Raw genomic sequence first — 18,096 nt, forward strand, 5'->3', positions numbered from 1 at the left:
GACAACAGGACATTTTGACAACACAGCAGGATTAATGAGGAAGGCACTTATGAAGCATTATTGAATAACTGGGAAATAAATTTACGTCAAATATGTAATTTATAATATCTTATGTCGACAGGCTACGTAGCACAGTGGTCTAAGGTGGTGTTATGGGGGGTCAGGGTCTGTGGTTCGAACCGCGACAGCGCCGTATTTTCTGATTTTCTTTGTTTGTCTTGTTTGTCGTGAATAAAAAGTGTCACAAAGGTGCTCTATCTTCCACGGCTCTATCTTCCACGGGAATAAATAAAAAATTTACTTTATTTCTTCTTTATTTCTTTGTTCCCGTGGAAGAAGGGTTTTGCTGTTTTTTTCTCAGCTGAAATCAATGATTTTTTCATTTTTGGAATCCTTAGCGAATGAGGAATCTTTTCTCTCGTGGAAGCTTTGACCAAAAATAAATTTAGGGTAGATGGTTAGATCTACCCTCATTTCTACCCCAGTTATTTTATAAACGTTTTACATGGTAAACGTTATGAATTCGTGAGACTCTAAACAATTTCGTAGCTTCTATTAATGTTTTAACAATGCCGAAGGTTTCTTTATACTTCTTCTTGACGTCAGATAAAAGGAAATCTTCTGCTGTTGGATAGTTTTTATTAAGAAATGTTAACATATCCATTTTATCTTCTGCTGGCTTTTCTGTTTCTTTCTTTAAGTCTGCATAGTCGTTTCGCATTCTTTCTATCTCTTTGACTGAGTAGTTATATTTTCTTATTGACGCTTTACATTTTGAACATTGCGGCATCGTTTTTGCGTTATACATTGAAACATTACCAGCTAAAATAACTAAAGCGTCAATTGCTCTCTTCATCTCAAACATAGTGGGTCTTATCTGTTCATTCCATACTTTACCTCTTCTATCTTTATCTCTTATCTGCCATACACATTTTGCAACTAATGAAACAAAGTTATCGTATGTCTTAAATTCTTCGGATTTGTAAAGGTCAGAAATATTTTTATAAACCATGTCGCAATCTTTGTCCATAACTTTATGGTTGCAATGAAAACCAAGGAATTCATAATTTACTTTACGTATGAATTTCTTAATTTCTACTGAGTCAGTTGGTTTCACTTCTATTTCATCGAATTCAGGAATAGTTAGTTTTTGCTGCTGAATTTCAGGCAATTTGGGTAAATGGTCAATAATGTCCTGCATTTCATAAAGATACTGTTCATTTGTTTCATCTTTCGCACTACAGTCTAAATTACTTGTTAAAAGTTCTTGCTTTATCTTCTGGATTTCTGTTTCAAAAGTATATGAAGAAGGAATGAAGCTTTTCATCTCTACCAACATTGACGTAGGATTCATGACTAGCGAGTTTGGTGCTGTAGTTGTGGCTTGAATAGTTGTTGTGCCGATTGTTGAAATCATATCTTTTATACAAAATAAATAAATAAAAATAATTTTAAAACTAATTTTATTTTTTCTATCTTAAGGAAATTCATGAAAATTCATGAGAAAGCTAAAGCAATCTGAGCCGCTAACGGACTCTTTGAGTCCTGAAGGTCTTTCAGACCGAAGCGGTGAGGTTAGAAATGAGGTTAGAAATGAGGGTAGATCTAACCATCTACCCTAAAAATTATTTTTGGTCGTTTATGATAAAAATAAGCCGCTAGCGGCAAGGGCGAAGCCCATGAGTTCATTTACTCACAATATTTTTGTACAAAACGACCCCAAACTTTTAACTTCTTTTCTGCAGCTTCAAATGCTATCTTAGCGAGTTCATATTCTCTAAATTCTCTCTTTAAATCTTCTTGTTCCCATTGGTCTAGTTCGTATGAAGAATCTCTATAACCATAACATATCTCACGTTCATGTTCTAATTGTTTTTCGCACATTTTTCCAACTTCTTCTTCAAACAAAGGTTTAGCATTCTCTACTGTATCTTCAAGTTCTTCTTCATCTAATGTCTCATGAACTTTCTTGTCTATGGAGTCCATAATATCTTTGACATAAAATGCATACTTTACAGAGCACCATTCAGCAACAAAATGAACGAGGTTAGGATGTATGTAAATACCTTTGAATTCATTCATGACACCCTTTGTAAGCTCATAAAATGCTTGTTTTGAGGTCGAGCCACTTTTGGCTCCACCGTATTCGTTCATCCAAAACTCAAGAATTTCCTGCATTTTAGTACTATTGAGAAATCTGTTTAAATGGTTTAACCTTCCCGCTTCTCTTGCCATCTTTGTTGCATTAATGTAACCATCCTTGTCTCTACGTAAGACTTCAATACCATTATAAGTGCCTTTTGTGAATGTTTCGCCATTAGATTTGTTCGTGAATGTTTTTGCTTCGACTGACATTTCTGTTCTTACATACAAAATAAAAAAATAAATAAAAATAATTTTAAAACTAATGAAATTAATTATTTTTGGACTGAATTCATTGAACTCTATACCATGCGTAAACTGTCATGTAAGGTGGCATGTATTCTTTACTTTGTCCCGTTGTTTGTGTATATCCTGAAACGAAATGTGTATGGTTTCCTCCTCCCTCAGTGTTACTCCAGTAACAATCTATAGCAAACTTAACGTTGTCTTTAACATCATATCCTTTACCTTTTGTCATTCCTGACCAATCCCAATATCTATGCTTATGCCAACCTGCTTGAGATGTACTTAAATCTATGTAGTGACTATGAGCAGGTAAATTTTCGCCTGAAATCGTTTTACTTCCACCTGTTTCCTTTGAAGAGTTTGCACAATACAAAAACCTGTCGACTATTTGTTCCCATGCACCAACACCAAACATTACTTGAGGACCTCTTGCATCCATAGATGTATAAATAGAACCTACTGGGTTCATTAAATCAAACATATGAGATATTATAGGATTGTCTCTTTTGAACTTAAAATATAGTGTAACTATTTCAGGTTTCTTCTGGTTTGTGTCAGAATATTTTTTATAATATAATCTTATGTTTTCAGGGTATGTAAAATCTTGACTATAATATTTATTTCTGTCATCTTCATAATAATATACTATTCTCGTTTTTTCTATTGCATTATATCTTTTATATCTATAATAATCTAAATATAATGTTAGCTTTTGTTCATCTACATGTGGTGTTCTGACATCATCTCCATAGTCATAATAATATGGTGCTGGAGCTAGGTTAGACAATGTCATATCTGTCATTTCATAAACTCTTAAATATTTCTTTTGTTCGTCTCCATATAAGTTTAAGTAACAGTTGTTGTCTAATGGAACTTTAACTTGTGTACCATCATTCTTTATATAACCTACATACATTTCATTGTTATTTTTCGGAATGAGTTTACACCGTGTACCATTTTTTAAGGAGTGTACAAACTGCCATCTAAAATATTTATTTTCTTCATAGACAGAAAAGTCACCAACAATAGTTTCAATATTTTTTGTTGTTCCTATCAAACTTTGGTATATTTCGTTAACATATGTTTTATCTGCTTTCTTCATTAACTCATCGTTAACATATGTTTTATCTGCCTTCTTGTCATATAAATCTTGAGCAGTGAATTTAATATTATGTTCATCCTTCATGACATAAACATCTTTACATCTAATGTTTCTCATCGTCGTTATGTCGTCATCCGATGTTAAACCTTGTGGAAAGTTAGGAGGTTTCCAATATAATACATCCCCACCAGTTCCTTCAACCGTTCCTTCAATACTTTCTATACCAACAGTTGTGAAGAATTCATGTGTATGGTTCTTATCTGCCTTCTTCATTAACTCATCGTTAACATATGTTTTATCTGCTTTAAGGTCTAAACATCCTGAAACCCACCCTGTATCGGCTTTAGTTTTTAAAATCTTTGATGTCCGTTCATGGTACCATTCAACCATTTCTTTAATTTCATTATCTTTTTCATTAACATATTCCTTATCCGCCTTCTTCACTAACACACTAGCCACATATTCCTTATCTGCTTTCTTCATTATGTCATTTAGGAAACCTTTTATGAATTCCTCATTTAAATTAAATCTTCCAATCTTCAAAACTTTAGGAAATGCATTTAATGCGTAATATCTTTGTTCTTCTGGTGGAATTGATGTTATATCATCCGTTATTCCTTTAATTTTTGAATTCATAAATAAAATTTCTTTTATATTTGATATCACTGCACCACCTTTGCAAACGAATTCGAAATGGTCATTTTTCAATACTATCTCCAAATCTCCATATTTCAACCTTTGTGTTTGTTCTGCCGTCTTTGAATTATATGCATATGTGGCGTATGTAATGGTTTGTGCCTTAAGTTGTTGTGGTTGCTGTTGTTTAATCATTTATTACGATTTAAAAATAAATATTTAATCTGTTATCTCATCAGCTATTTTCTCTATTTGAAAAGTCCATAATATTTCATTCATAAATTCTAAATCACAATCAAATAGGTCAGTTATTCTAAATTTAATATTTGATAAATCTTTTGAATGAAGAATAAATGAATTCCCGGATAATTGAAATGGATAAGATAAAGAAAATATGTTTAAGTTGATGGATAAAATGTTTTGTATTGATGGGTAAGAGTTAGGGTCTAATGTTTGATGTGAAAATCTCATTGGGGTATTAACTTTATCACATTTGATTAAAATGAAATTGGACCCAATGTCAGAATACAAAACATCCCCAACATCTTTTTCAAAATTTAATATCCCCAACAATGAACGAAGACGAGGAGTACAAAATTTAATTTTCAGCGGGAATTTAATAAGGTTATTTATTTCATCAAGTTCAAAAAGTTTATCAGGTTTTGATTTAAAATTTTCTTCATACCATACGATAAATGATTCATTTAAATAACTTAAAATCATGTTAATATCCCATTTCACTATCACATTATTTATATACATATCATATGTTTTTAGGTCTACGACCCCGCCGCTATGCGGCTCAAGGTCATCTTTAATAAATGATATATAATCCGAAGGGTCTAAAAGAATGGGATTAAATTTACCACTCACAGAAACGAGAGTAACATTATAAATTCCGCTAACTGTTAAATTTAATTCACAGTTATTATTCGAAATAATATTGATAATTGACATTTTTATTACGATTAAAAATATGGTAAAGCGTTATTTTCCAGTGATAAATAAAACTAGAATAAGATTACCTCAAGAATTCATAAATTCAACGAATAAGAAATTCATTCATGTTATAAATTTTAGTGTTTTCAGAAAATATGAGTCGATGTCATATTCATCATCGGGTTATATTTCACTTCATTCAAATTTGGTTCAATCAAACCCATATAATGACCATTTCATAAGATTTTCAGATGGTATTAAAAATGTAATTGATAGATTAAAATATGAACAGATTGACAATATCGAATTTTTGGAATTTTGGTTTAAATATCCTGATGGAAAAAAGATTGAAGTTAAAGATAAAGCAGATACTATAACAAAAACAATTACAATGACTGATCCGGATAGTGGGGAACAAAAAGAAATAAAACAAACGATAGAAACTGGTGAAAGGTCAATTATTATTGATTATGATTCAAAGGATTATTATTCGATAATGTTAATGCTTGAATATTAAATAGCCTTAACAAAGAATTTTTCAAGTGATATTTTATATTCATCAACTATTTTATTATAAATATCATTATATGTTAAATGAAGTTCAGTTGTTGTTCCGTTCTTTGATATCTTAATTGTGCTAATATCCTTTATAGGATTTATTTTTGCAACTGTTCCGCAGCATGAAACCTCATCATCTATGAAATATTGAATCTTCACGTCTGAATCTTGAACATCACAAAGAATGGCAATAATGTGAATTAATGATTCATAAGGTAAAATAATTAAACCGGATTGGTCAATTAAATTTATTATTGAATCATAATTATCAGTTATGATATCGCGATATATTTTCATTAATTCTGAATTAATGTCTATTTTATATGGCGCATTGCGACTGGAATCGTAGATTCCTGGGTTATCAAGTGGTGGGGGGTATGTTGGATAAGTGGGAATTTCAACAGGTTTTTTACCGGGTTCAGATAAAATGATTGGGTCTCCATCTTCTTTATTTTGCTCCTCTTCTTTCTTTGGTAAGTCACGAGTTAATAAATTTGGTTGAGTTGCTGACCTTGTTAATTCAGGACTAACATTAACTTTAACATTTTGAATAATTCGTGATTTATCATCATTTACGTTATAACCAACCGTAATCTCTGCTTTTGCGTTAGTGTTCTTTTGACTAGTGAAACGTCTTCTCATTTATAATTGAATAAAAAAAATATATTTAAACTTTTATTTTGCTGGAACTTTTGAATCTATTATTCCCTGTATTTGTTCATGAAGTTGATTTTTAGCATTTTCATCGAAATTAATAGACCTAATATATTCATTAATTGCATTCTTATAATCAACTGATTTCTCAAATTTTCTTTTATCTGATTCCTTAACTAAATCATAAGTTAAACCTCGTTGCTGATATAATGGTTTCTTAATTAAATCTTTGAATGCTTGAGATAAAGCACCTGATGCAATTCTTGCTACTATAATTGGTTGGAATTGCTGTTTAAGTTCATCTTTAACATTTGCGAAAACTGGATCGAATAAAGCAACTTTAAAGAATTTCTTAGCTGGAATTTCAGGTCTCAAATTTGCATATTGACCATCGAACTGATTAGAATATTGTGGTAATCCATCCGGTCCCTCTTGAATAGCATTTAATTCTTCATTGAAATAAGAATATGGATTATGACGGTATGAATTAATTGGACCATGTTCACCTTCTCCAATGTATTGTTTAACAGCTTTTCCATTTTCATCAAATTGCATAGGATAACGTTCATTATATGCTTTACGTTTAGGATAATCCGTCATTGTTAATTTATAACCATTTATGACTTTAATATTTCCTTGACCATCAGTAACGAAAACTTCATTTATACCATCAGGTTTTCCAGTTGGACCCGTAATGTCTGCTTCATGTGCTTCCCAATTTGGTCCATGACGTTTGGCATATGCTTGAGCTTCTGGTAATGTTAAAACATTTCTCATTTGTTTAACATCCTTTTGAAGACCGGCAACAATGTGGACTAATTCTTTCATTCCGTCTGGAACTTTCATAGTTCTATTATATGCACCCTTTTTGTTTGTCCCTTGTTTTAATGGAACCTGTAGAAGATTTGCAATTTCTGTCATGTTTAATTATAAATAAAAAATAAAAATTAATTATAAAAAGTTATTCGAATTTAATGGAACCTTTATTTAAATCAACTATTATTTTTCCATGTTCTCCTAATTGCTGATATTGTGTGTAAAGTTCATTAATGCTCATTGGTAAATTCACTTGATAAAGCATAACGTTCAACTGTTGACGACTAAACCACTGAAAATGAAAAGGGTGGACAGGTTTGATTTAATGTTTGTGCTTAATGCTTTAAAGTATTGAACAGCCATAAAGAATGAACACTGAATATGTCGACATTGAGTTAATAACTGATTAAAATATGATTTCTCATTAGTTATTAGTTTTGATTTCACGGCATCATCTAGAAAAATTAGTGAATGCAAAAATTCTTTATCAAAATTTGAAATAGAAAGTGTTTCAAATAATTCATCCCGTTGTTTATCAATAATTTTATCCTCTAATCCTTGCTTCTTGATTGTATTATATAACTCTTTATACATTAAAAAGTTTTTCAAATAATCTTCTGCTTCTTCTTGTGATAAATAAATAATTGGAATTTTGATTAAATGCTTTAATGATTCAAATGTATCATCTGAAGGTGAACCTGAACGGTTGATATAAATTAACACATGTGAATAGGGTGAAGTGTTAGCAATAATGATAATTTGTTTTAATATCGTTAATGTTTTACCTTTATTTTGTTTACCAATTGCTGCAGTGATTGAATTTAAGTAACATTCAGAATATGGAATTTTCATTAATTTTTCCTTAGATAGAGCATTTCTATTATCACTCAATGCTTCATTAATCATATCATCTATGTATGTATTATATACTCCTGCTAATTCTTCAGAATTTAAATCCATTTAATCAAAAATAAATTTATAATTTTAAACATTTCTATTCATCAATATTTCATCATATGAACTTCTATACTGTGGTGGTGTACCTGTTGAATGATATTTCAAACCTTCATCCGGTGTCCATGTCCAATACGTAGTCCTAGTAAACCAAACCTGAGGAGGATTTGTCACCTTTGAACAGTAAGTGTCATTTTCACCCTGAATGATTGGATAAGCTTTCACTTGTACTGTAACTTGTGAGTTGAAAGTTTCTAATCCATCAAAGAATATACCCGCTCCATCACGTTGAACTGGAATAGTGCATAAGAATGAAGTTTGGTCTTTCCATGTTCTAGCTAATGGCTGCCATCATCTGCATTCAGTGGTCTAGTTAATGAGTCCTCGTATTCTTCGTGCATTCATTCACTCCATCTAAATCAGAAGCTTGAAGCATACGTGTAAAGAATATGTCACCCACTGTGGTCATCGCTTGATCGGGGAAGTTTCTGGAATCTATAGTGACCTGAAGACCTCGAAGCATTGGATTTTCTAAAACTGTTCTTTGCATTGTATTCTTCGGAAATGTTAACACAATATCCGTAACATTATGCAGAGCGTATGAGAAATCAGAGCTGATACCTTCAGGAGTGATGCAACCTCCATTTAGTGAACGAACGTCAATATGTTGAGCTGGAATCATGAATGGATCTTCCTTACTGAATAAACGTGGTATTGCTTTAACTGATTCTTCAATTAAACCATATCCTGGTGTAATGCATTTATCCTCTAAAACTTCCATCTTTGTGCATGAAATAATAACGTCTTCAACTATTGCGTCAGCAGATGTAGCGGCTAAGCTTGTAATTAATTTGGCAGGAAGTCCGATTTGTTGGAATTTGCGATCATATTTATAAACATGATTCATAATCTTTTCATAATTTTCATCAGTTTATCTTTTCATAAACGTAATTTTTGTAAATCAGCAACTCTTAACGGGTCAACCTGACAAAATACTAAAGTATCCATGAAAACATAATATTTAAGAATGATTTCACCAAATGATTTAGGATAATCGTCGAACGCCTGAAATGCTAACAAATCATTTACCGGAATAATCATATCAAAAGTGACATCAACTTCTTCATTTGCTCTCTTGAAAACTTCCGAGGGGTCAATATATTTACCACATACTGAGTTATCATATTTTTGAACATTATTATATAACGAATGAACAAACTTTTTAACTTTCCTTTCTGATTTTGGTTTATATGTTGCAAATGCAAAAGATTCACGGGCGCAATCCATCTGAAGATAACCAGCATCACCTCTTTCGGTTTCTACTTCTAATTGTTTAAAGTTTTGATTTGATGATTTATAACCAACGAATAAACGCATACATTTAAAAGCGGCATCACATGTGAAAGCTTTATTTGAAACTAGAGTTGCTTTAACTTTGCGTTTAATATATGTGTCACCTAATTGGTTCACATCATGAGCCGGATTTGTAATTCTTAAATGAGTTTGTTTATCATCAAAATATGGAGCATCAGAGTCATAGCATGACTTTCAAGTTCTCTATAAATATCTTCTACCATCATTCTTTGCGAATATTTCATTTATCTTTTCGAATGAATGAAATACATTTCCATTAATTGTTTAGTGTTTGGCACCAAATAGTTAGTCGTCATTTATGATGAAATAAAAAATCAAATTAAAAAGATGAAAATGAATTTTTAATTTTAATGAAATAATCAACTATGGCTGAGGATTCTTTAAAAAGTTATGGGATAAAGTAAAAAGAGGAGCGCATAAAGTTTGGGAAACAATGAGAAGGGAGCAAATTGGATATTTAAGAATAAAGAAGCAATTAGTGACGTTGCAGAACAAATAGCACCTAATGTTCCGGTAAGAGAAGTTTTAAATAAGGGAGCAAAAGTTTTATCAAAGACTACAACCGATATTGAGATAAAAATAATATTTATTTTTCCACTACTTTCCTCCTATTTTATTAAGTATTCCTTCAGCAATTCCACCAATTGCGTTACCTGCTTGTGCTCATCCCGGATTACCTGCTTTAGCACCTAATACTCCACCTATGATAGTTCCTGCCGTTTTCGCTACTGGTGCCAAAAAGTTTGCAACGGGTTTTATTATTTTCTGATGAACCCAACTTGCTGCTTTCTTAATTCCTTCCCATAACTTTTTAAAGAATCCTGCCGCCATTTCTGATTTAATATTAATTAAAAAATATATTTCATCACTTATATTCTAATTTTTATTTAATGATAAATGAAACCGATTTTAAAAAGTAATGAAACAGAGAAGGAAGAAATAAATGAAAGTGAAGATGTTCAAAATAAAATAAACATTGTTAAACCCATTACTGAAATAAAAATTTTTTCATCTGTTGAAGAATTTAATGACTATTATGCTAATAATAAAAAATTATTTGAAGAATTGACAACATGTAAATTGAATAAAATGTTTAAAGTTGATGGATTCAAAATTTCAAAAATAAAAGGTGTTGTTAGTTTAAAATCTATTCCTCAATCAAGAATCACCTCATTAATGAAAATTGATGATTTAACAAAAAGAATAGAAATTATTGAAGAAAGAATGAATCAAATAATTAAAAAAAAAAAAAAAAAAAAAAGTAGTGGGGCTTCCAGGCACTTCGTGCCTTCTAGCCCTGAGGATGTTTTGTCAAGACTTCTTCATCGTAAATGTTTTGTCAAGACTTCTTCGTAAAATCAGACAAAAATAATGTTTATGTTAGAATGTTAGATCTAACCTCTTTTCTAACCTCTTTTCTAACATCGTAGAAAACTCATGATTTCTTCGTAAATGTTTTGTCAAGACTTCTTCTTCGTAAATGTTTTGTCAAGACTTCTTCATCGTAAATGTTTTGTCAAGACTTCTTCTTCGTAAATGTTTTGTCAAGACTTCTTCATCGTAAATGTTTTGTCAAGACTTCTTCATCGTAAATGTTTTGTCAAGACTTCTTCATCGTAAATGTTTTGTCAAGACTTCTTCGTAAATGTTTTGTCAAGACTTCTTCATCGTAAATGTTTTGTCAAGACTTCTTCGTAAAATCAGACAAAAATAATGTTTATGTTAGAATGTTAGATCTAACACGTTTTCTAACATGTTTTCTAACATCGTAGAAAACTCATGATTTCATCGTAAATGTTTTGTCAAGACTTCTTCGTAAATGTTTTGTCAAGACTTCTTCATCGTAAATGTTTTGTCAAGACTTCTTCGTAAAATCAGACAAAAATAATGTTTATGTTAGAATGTTAGATCTAACACGTTTTCTAACCTCTTTTCTAACCTCATGAATTTTCATGAACTTTCTTTACAAAGTCTTTACGATGAAGAACTTTACAAAGTCTCAACAAAACATTGACAAGAAAGTTCATGAGAAAGACTTTACAAAGTCTTTACGATGAAGAACTTTACGAAGAAATCTCAACAAAGTCTTTACGAAGAAGTCTTGACAAAACATTTACGAAGAAGTCTTGACAAAACATTTACGATGAAATCATGAAAATTCAAGAGGGTAGAAAACATGTTAGAAAAGAGGTTAGATCTAACATTCTAACATAAAATATATTTTTATTGAATTCCGTATGAAATTTCATGAGTTTTGTATGTTTTAGACCATGTTAGAAAACATGTTAGAAAAGAGGTTAGATCTAACATTCTAACATAAACATTATTTTTATTGAATTCCGTATGAAATTTCATGAGTTTTGTATGTTTTAGACCATGTTAGAAAACATGTTAGAAAAGAGGTTAGATCTAACATTCTAACATAAACATTATTTTTATTGAATTCCGTATGAAATTTCATGAGTTTTGTATGTTTTAGACCATGTTAGAAAACATGTTAGAAAACATGTTAGATCTAACATTCTAACATAAAATATATTTTTGGGTCATTTACACTCATTACGATGAAGAAGTCTTGACAAAGTCTTTACGAAGAAGTCACAACAAAGTCTTTATGAAGAAGTCTTGACAAAACATTTACGAAGAAATCTCAACAAAGTCTTTACTGAAAAAGTGTCATATAAACATCTGTCAAAAGCCGCTTTTTAACTTCACTTAAAATGCCACGTAAGCTACGTAAGAATATACGTAAGAGGAAGAGAGCATTGAAACATCCAATAGTAAGACTGACACCACAACAACAGTTGCAACAACAAATGCTGAATGACCCCACTATGTTGCAACAAATGTCAAGCAACCCTATGCTTTTAAACCGAGTTCTTGGTGCACAGAGTGGAGGTTTAAGAGCGGGACTTTTAGCGAAAATGGCAGGCTATGGTGGAGCTGCAGACGGAACAGCCTATAACCCTCAAAGTCAAATGAATTTGAGTTCACTCAAAAATCAAATAACAGATGTCAAAAAGTCAAACATAGACATACAGAAACAAATAAGCGAAAACGAAAAGAAACTAGAATATGACAGACACACAAAGAAACTCAATGAGTTAAACGTAGAGAAAAAGAAGAAAGAAGAACAACTGAAAGAACTAAGTACAGAGGAATATGCGAAAAAAGTGTCAGAAAAAGCAGCAGAAGTAGCAAAAATGGAACAAGATGTCATAAATTTGAAAAACCATACTACTCAATATAAATACTGAAAGATGAAGAGATAAAACAAAAAGCCCTGAAGACATATATGGATAGCGATGAGTATAAAAAAGAAGTTGAAGCAAATGTAAAGGCAGAAAAACTTTTACAGTTGCAAAACCAAACCGTACAGTATGAAAACTTAGCACAAGAAAGTAAAAAAACGACGCGGCTATGCAAAAGGCAATGAAAAGCGCAGAATATATAAAAGCTAATAATGACTGGTTAGATGCCAAGCCAACGCTAAGCAGCCCAACTCATAGGGTCAATAAGGACAAAAATACAAGCGGATGAAGACAGTTCAAATGAAGCTTTAACGAATGCTGACTTTAAGAACGCTTTCGAAGCTCTTCATAGTAAGGTGAAACAAGTGAACGACTTCTCATCTGGAAAGAAACTGAAGTCTGAAGGTTTCGACAAAGAGTTAAAAGAAGTAGCACAAATATGACGAAAATAACAGATGCAGCAACGAGACAGGCAGTTCAAAGTGCCTATGACGCCGTTAGAGCAACTGTTGTGGAAAGTCAAGAAAAAGAGTTACAACAGACCAAAACAGACCTAGTAAATGCTTTCTTAAGAACGAAAAGTCAGGTAGGACATTACGCTGCAGATGGAACATATGTGCCAGCTGGTGGAACTTATATACCACCAAACCCTCCAAGAGAAGCACCTGCACCAGGACTACCTAGAACATTTACATCGTCACATGGACACAGACACAGGCATGCACCAAAACCAACACAACAACCAACACAACAACCAGCACAACAACCACCTCCACAACCAACACAACAACCAACAGTTCAAAACCCTGCACAACAACCAACAGTTCAAAAACCAGCACAGCAACCAACAGTTCAAAATCCAGCACAGCAACCAACAGTTCAAAATCCAGCACAACAACAACCACAAACAGAGCAAGGACATAAAAGAAGTAGAGAACAAGGAAACCAAGAATTCTTAAAAATGCTTAAAGAAGAGTGTGGTTTCCCAGATAGTATTGACTTTAGTGACAGATATAAAGAAGCTATTGGAAAGTTCAAGGATGGAAATACTGACCCGAACCTATTTAGCTTTATGGCTCAGCACCAAAACGGATATAATCTCAAACCTGGAAAATACAAGCTCGCTAAGGGATATGATTTAATAGCATATCATCAAATGACATGGATGAATTTACTCCGAGATATTTGATGTCAGAGCTAAATGACAATTCAACTTTCGTCATGAAACGCGTAAAAATAGAGACGGAACGAAAGAACAAAAGCTTATGAATGCGGATGACGTAGATAGGGAAATTGTTGAAAACGGTCTCGGAATATATGAAATGCCAGCAGATGAGGTACAAGAAACTCCACAGGAAGAAGTTCAGATACAACCAGACATGGAAGAAATAGTTCAGCAACAACAGCTAGAAGAGCCTGAAGGAAACGAACAAGTCCTTCCTTTGGAAACTAACTTCACAGAACTAGATGAAGATTTGGAACAGCCGAAAATTCTTGACCCTCAACAAGAGCATGAGGTGAATATGGAATCTTTCCAAGAGTCTAAGAAAGATTCGGCTGACATAGTAGAAGAATATCGAAAAATGTTTGCCGACATACAAAAGACTCCAACACCAGATGAAATATTCAGCATAGAATGGAAGAACTGAAAAAAAATGTACACAAATACAACAACCCTTTTTACTTACGAGCATTTAACGTTCAATCTTCGGATGAACTCGGTGAAGATAAAAGGTTAAATTTCAAGAAAACATATAGAAATGAAACATTGTTTAAAGTTCATTCAGAACCTAGCCAAGATGGAAACAAACCTACTTTTGTTTCTGCAGACGATGGAACTACAATGAGATGGGGTCATAAAGCTAATCCAGATAGGTGGTTCATAAACTTACAACCACAATTCCAAGAAGTTGTAGACGCAATGGAAGTCAATGGTGAACCAGATATAGCTGGTATTTTCAGCGCGCTTTAATGCCATTGAAAAGATATGAAACATGCAGATATTTTGGACCAGTATGAAATGAACATGGCTGATGGAAATATAACACCTGACGTTCTAGAACATTTATCTCAAAGAACTACACAGAACCATAGAGATGGTATATTTGGTGAAGAGTTTAGAAAGAAAGTTAGGGAGAGCGAAGGAAGAGAACCTATTGTACATGACCTTGCAAACGAAAGTTTACAAAATGTCATAAAAACTTACTTTGCAGACAATGAACCGAGAAGGGATGAATATTTAAGAAAACTCAATGGACAGTACCAAAATGAAAATGTTAGTATTGAAAAACATGTTCCTTGACAAAATAAAACCAACTACAGAAATAAATGACCCAAGCCTGAAACGTTGGGTAAAAGCTTTCCCATTCACAAAAGATATTGTTGGTAACATGGAAAGAAAACCAGAATGGCTACAAAAACATATATTTGGAAACGAGCATATTCCATATGGACAGGCACTGTTTGAAGAGCTTGAACCAGAAACTCAGGAAAGAGTCATGCAAACAATACGCGAAGACTCAAATACAAACTATGACAAAATCTTTCTAGGATATAGGTTACCTGAGATGGGCGACCAGAGCCCAAAGGCAAAAAGGACATGGGAAATTTGCAACATACTAGATGAACATAATGCAAAGATGCAACAACTTCAAGCAGAGGGCAATGAAGGAAAAAGAAGAGTTAAAAACTCAGTCAGGAAGAAAGTAAAGCTTGGTCGGAGTGGGTTCTATTATGACATATAAATCCAACTATTCTATATTTTTACTCATATGAAATGTACGCCGCTCAGAATATAACGCCAACAGTTTTGGATGCTATGAATGGAAATGTTTCCGAATGGTATAACGAATGCGACAATGCCATTAGAAGGTCAGAAATAGTTCCTGGAACTTACGAATATACAACTGCTGTTTCTTATGGAAACGTAGGTGAGTTTGGAGAAGGTTCTTCAACAACAGTAGATATTGCATGCGACAGGTTTCATATAATTTCTATTGACAACTCTTTCTTATACGTGGAACAAGACATTGAAATAAAACCTTCTGCCAAGTTGTCTGACAAGAAAGGTTGCAATGGAATTTTCTATGTCGGATACCAATATGCTCCAGAAGTTTTCATGGATATAAGATATATTCTAACTCTGACTTAGTTCAAACAGTACATGGGGCAAACTATGAATGGTTCGCTTTGAGAAACTCAGTACAACCACAAGCTAGAGAACAAACAGACCAGTATGCAACTATTGAGAAAATAAGAAGACTTGACCCTAACGTTCCAGGAGTTTATGTTAACCTTTCTGGACAAACTGCAGCAGCAGTAACCAAAGTAAAATTGAAACTTAGAGTTCCTTTGTCATCTTTCCTCATCTTCAGGTTTTTAAGATACTTGCAAACTGGGCAGGAAAAATTTCTATTGAACTTACTCCAAGCAAAAATAACTTAGTCATTGCACCAACACAAGACCCATTCACTCTTACTGTAGCTGGAACTGGTGGAGCCAAGTTCTGTGACTTTTGCAAAAACAAAGTTGACTTAGACTTTGGTTTCTCAAACCTCAACACTGAAGTAAACTATTATTTCAATGCTGCTGGAGATGCTTGGGACCCAGTTAAGTTCACATGCGAAAAATTTGAATGCAAGAGAATAGAAAGCAGACTTGCAGTCTATATGTTGGACCCAGATATTTCAAATGCTTTAGCTGCCAAATATATTGCAGTTCCACTTATGTTCCCTATACACCAAATATCTGTCAAAGACTTTGCAGGTGAAGTTGGAAACCAAAGTGCTGACCCAGGTGCAAGAACAGATATTGCTTTAACAACTGCAATGAAACATGCAGATACTATGTTTGTACTGTTCAGACGAACTATAAATGACTATTCTTGCTTCTACAACCCTGGTATTAAAATACCATATAAACATAGATGGCAAATACTATCCAAGAGAAGAATATTCCACAGTTGAAGATATGAGGTCATACAACTTGACATTAGATGCTATGAACTTTAACAACAACTTCACAACAATTAACCCTGAAATGCAAAGTTCTATTATGCCATATGTGAAAGTATGGACTCATACAGGAGGTCAAAAAACTCAATATACAAATGGAGACCGTTCAAACTTTTGGCTTGGCATTCCATTTGCTGACTCAGAAGACTTTATGGGTGGTATTTCAACTGTTGGTACAGTTCAAATACAATATACTGGTGACAGAGACGGTCCAAATGAATTGAAAGCAAAGAAGTTTACAAAACCAATAGCACTTTTCACGGAAGATGCTCTTTTGAAGATTCGTTCGATGAAACCTGCTGGGGCTCCTCAGATTGGTATAACGACAGCTTCCATCGAGCAGATTTTGGCAGCAGGTCAGTAAGTTGTTCTTGAACTGACTTCTCTCCGTCAAATATTGACAGTACGCCAGTTTTGACATAAAATTGTATTATAAACTTACCTTTAGAAATATCTGTAAGTTTTGTTGTTATATTTTTGTCTGCTTCAAGAACTTTCACCATTTCAGTTATACCAACTTTCTTTGCTTTATGGAAATATTTTGGTTCAGCAAAGACTGCTATTCTATAACATTTTCCATTGTTTGTATAAAGAACTATTCTATCAATGAACTTGTATTGTTTGTGTGTGTAAACTTTGTTTTGCTTCAATTCGAAGAGATACTCAAATACGTCCATCTTTTTATTCTAAGTAAAATGTCATTTCCGAAAATAGAAGCGTAAGTGTTTCAAAAGGTTTAATGGCGGTGGCAGATGTGAAGTTAAATTCACCAACTCAAACAAACAGTCAAAGTGTTGTTGTCAATGTCAAAGAAAGAGATGTTGAAGTGGGGAACCATACGAAGACGAAGATGGTATAACAATAGTTCCTGTAAAAGAACCAACATACCCTGAAGTTAGCAGAGACTTAAGTTCTGTTGCAGATATTCGAAACGACTACCAACAACTTAAAGACAAACTTAAAACTCAGGAGAAGATTTGTCAGGCTTTGGGTATAATGTTAAACTTGGTCGAACACAACCCTGTAAAAGTGAACTCATATGTCATCGCACCTCATGAAATTTTGAAAGAACTATTGAAACTTTTGACAGAGGCAGACGATATAAACATCAAAGAAATAGAACCCGACATTAGTTGCTGTGGTGTTTCATATAATGTCATTGACAAGATATACGTTATGAAAGGAGGTGAAACGTTGAACTTAAAATATAGTTTCCCAGACGTCATAAAAATATTTGACGACCACAACATTTCATTAAAATTTACTTGCTAAGTAAATGGCAGAAGACATAGTGGTTTATACTATTACGACTAAAAACCCTGAGTCATATAATTCTATAACAACAAACTTACAAAGTCCTCAAGGACGATATTGTAAACTAACCTTAAACACAATGACGACTAAAGCCTGT

At 32.9% G+C, this 18,096-nt stretch overlaps 8 protein-coding genes and 4 pseudogenes across 12 annotated transcripts, besides 2 other annotated features; 4 read left to right on the top strand and 8 right to left on the bottom strand.

Moving 5' to 3' along the window:
• Nucleotides 1-7,939: part of a mobile genetic element that runs on past the window's edge.
• TVAGG3_0082060 (organellar and viral DNA polymerase type B) lies at nucleotides 491-1,030 on the bottom strand (the record flags this gene model as incomplete). The annotated part of the gene is made up of 1 exon (XM_001294160.1): nucleotides 491-1,030. The coding sequence occupies one exon, from the start codon at nucleotides 1,028-1,030 to the stop codon at nucleotides 491-493; it is 540 nt and encodes a 179-aa protein (XP_001294161.1).
• TVAGG3_0082070 (uncharacterized protein) lies at nucleotides 1,690-2,355 on the bottom strand (the record flags this gene model as incomplete). The annotated part of the gene is made up of 1 exon (XM_051222082.1): nucleotides 1,690-2,355. One exon carries the CDS (start codon nucleotides 2,353-2,355, stop codon nucleotides 1,690-1,692), a length of 666 nt encoding a protein of 221 aa, XP_051107068.1.
• Nucleotides 2,689-3,763, bottom strand: TVAGG3_0082080 (phage tail repeat-like family; the record flags this gene model as incomplete). Its single annotated transcript, XM_051222083.1, has 1 exon — nucleotides 2,689-3,763. A coding segment is annotated over one exon (1,075 nt), but the record flags the coding sequence as incomplete, so codon positions are not given.
• On the bottom strand, nucleotides 5,579-6,265 carry TVAGG3_0082090 (uncharacterized protein; the record flags this gene model as incomplete). Its single annotated transcript, XM_051222084.1, has 1 exon — nucleotides 5,579-6,265. One exon carries the CDS (start codon nucleotides 6,263-6,265, stop codon nucleotides 5,579-5,581), a length of 687 nt encoding a protein of 228 aa, XP_051107070.1.
• TVAGG3_0082100 (uncharacterized protein) lies at nucleotides 6,299-7,198 on the bottom strand (the record flags this gene model as incomplete). The annotated part of the gene is made up of 1 exon (XM_051222085.1): nucleotides 6,299-7,198. The coding sequence occupies one exon, from the start codon at nucleotides 7,196-7,198 to the stop codon at nucleotides 6,299-6,301; it is 900 nt and encodes a 299-aa protein (XP_051107071.1).
• Nucleotides 7,940-8,270: 331 nt separating the features above from the next.
• On the bottom strand, nucleotides 8,271-9,424 carry TVAGG3_0082110 (annotated as a pseudogene). Its single transcript has one exon. A coding segment is annotated over exon 1 (1,154 nt).
• Nucleotides 9,425-10,018: 594 nt separating this feature from the next.
• Nucleotides 10,019-10,252, bottom strand: TVAGG3_0082120 (annotated as a pseudogene). The gene has a single exon. A coding segment is annotated over exon 1 (234 nt).
• Nucleotides 10,253-12,141: 1,889 nt separating this feature from the next.
• Nucleotides 12,142-12,409, top strand: TVAGG3_0082130 (protein of unknown function, DUF4106 family; the record flags this gene model as incomplete). Its single annotated transcript, XM_051222086.1, has 1 exon — nucleotides 12,142-12,409. A coding segment is annotated over one exon (268 nt), but the record flags the coding sequence as incomplete, so codon positions are not given.
• Nucleotides 12,410-13,633: 1,224 nt separating this feature from the next.
• TVAGG3_0082140 lies at nucleotides 13,634-14,491 on the top strand (annotated as a pseudogene). Its single transcript has one exon. A coding segment is annotated over exon 1 (858 nt).
• Nucleotides 14,492-14,963: 472 nt separating this feature from the next.
• TVAGG3_0082150 (protein of unknown function, DUF4106 family) lies at nucleotides 14,964-15,416 on the top strand (the record flags this gene model as incomplete). The annotated part of the gene is made up of 1 exon (XM_051222087.1): nucleotides 14,964-15,416. One exon carries the CDS (start codon nucleotides 14,964-14,966, stop codon nucleotides 15,414-15,416), a length of 453 nt encoding a protein of 150 aa, XP_051107073.1.
• An 86-nt stretch (nucleotides 15,417-15,502) lies between these two features.
• Nucleotides 15,503-18,096: part of a mobile genetic element that runs on past the window's edge.
• On the bottom strand, nucleotides 16,943-17,362 carry TVAGG3_0082170 (uncharacterized protein; the record flags this gene model as incomplete). The annotated part of the gene is made up of 1 exon (XM_051222088.1): nucleotides 16,943-17,362. The coding sequence occupies one exon, from the start codon at nucleotides 17,360-17,362 to the stop codon at nucleotides 16,943-16,945; it is 420 nt and encodes a 139-aa protein (XP_051107074.1).
• TVAGG3_0082180 lies at nucleotides 17,425-17,957 on the top strand (annotated as a pseudogene). The gene has a single exon. A coding segment is annotated over exon 1 (533 nt).

Source organism: Trichomonas vaginalis, chromosome IV (genome assembly GCF_026262505.1).
Source record: "Trichomonas vaginalis G3 chromosome IV, whole genome shotgun sequence".
In the NCBI taxonomy this organism is placed as follows: domain Eukaryota; phylum Parabasalia; order Trichomonadida; family Trichomonadidae; genus Trichomonas; species Trichomonas vaginalis.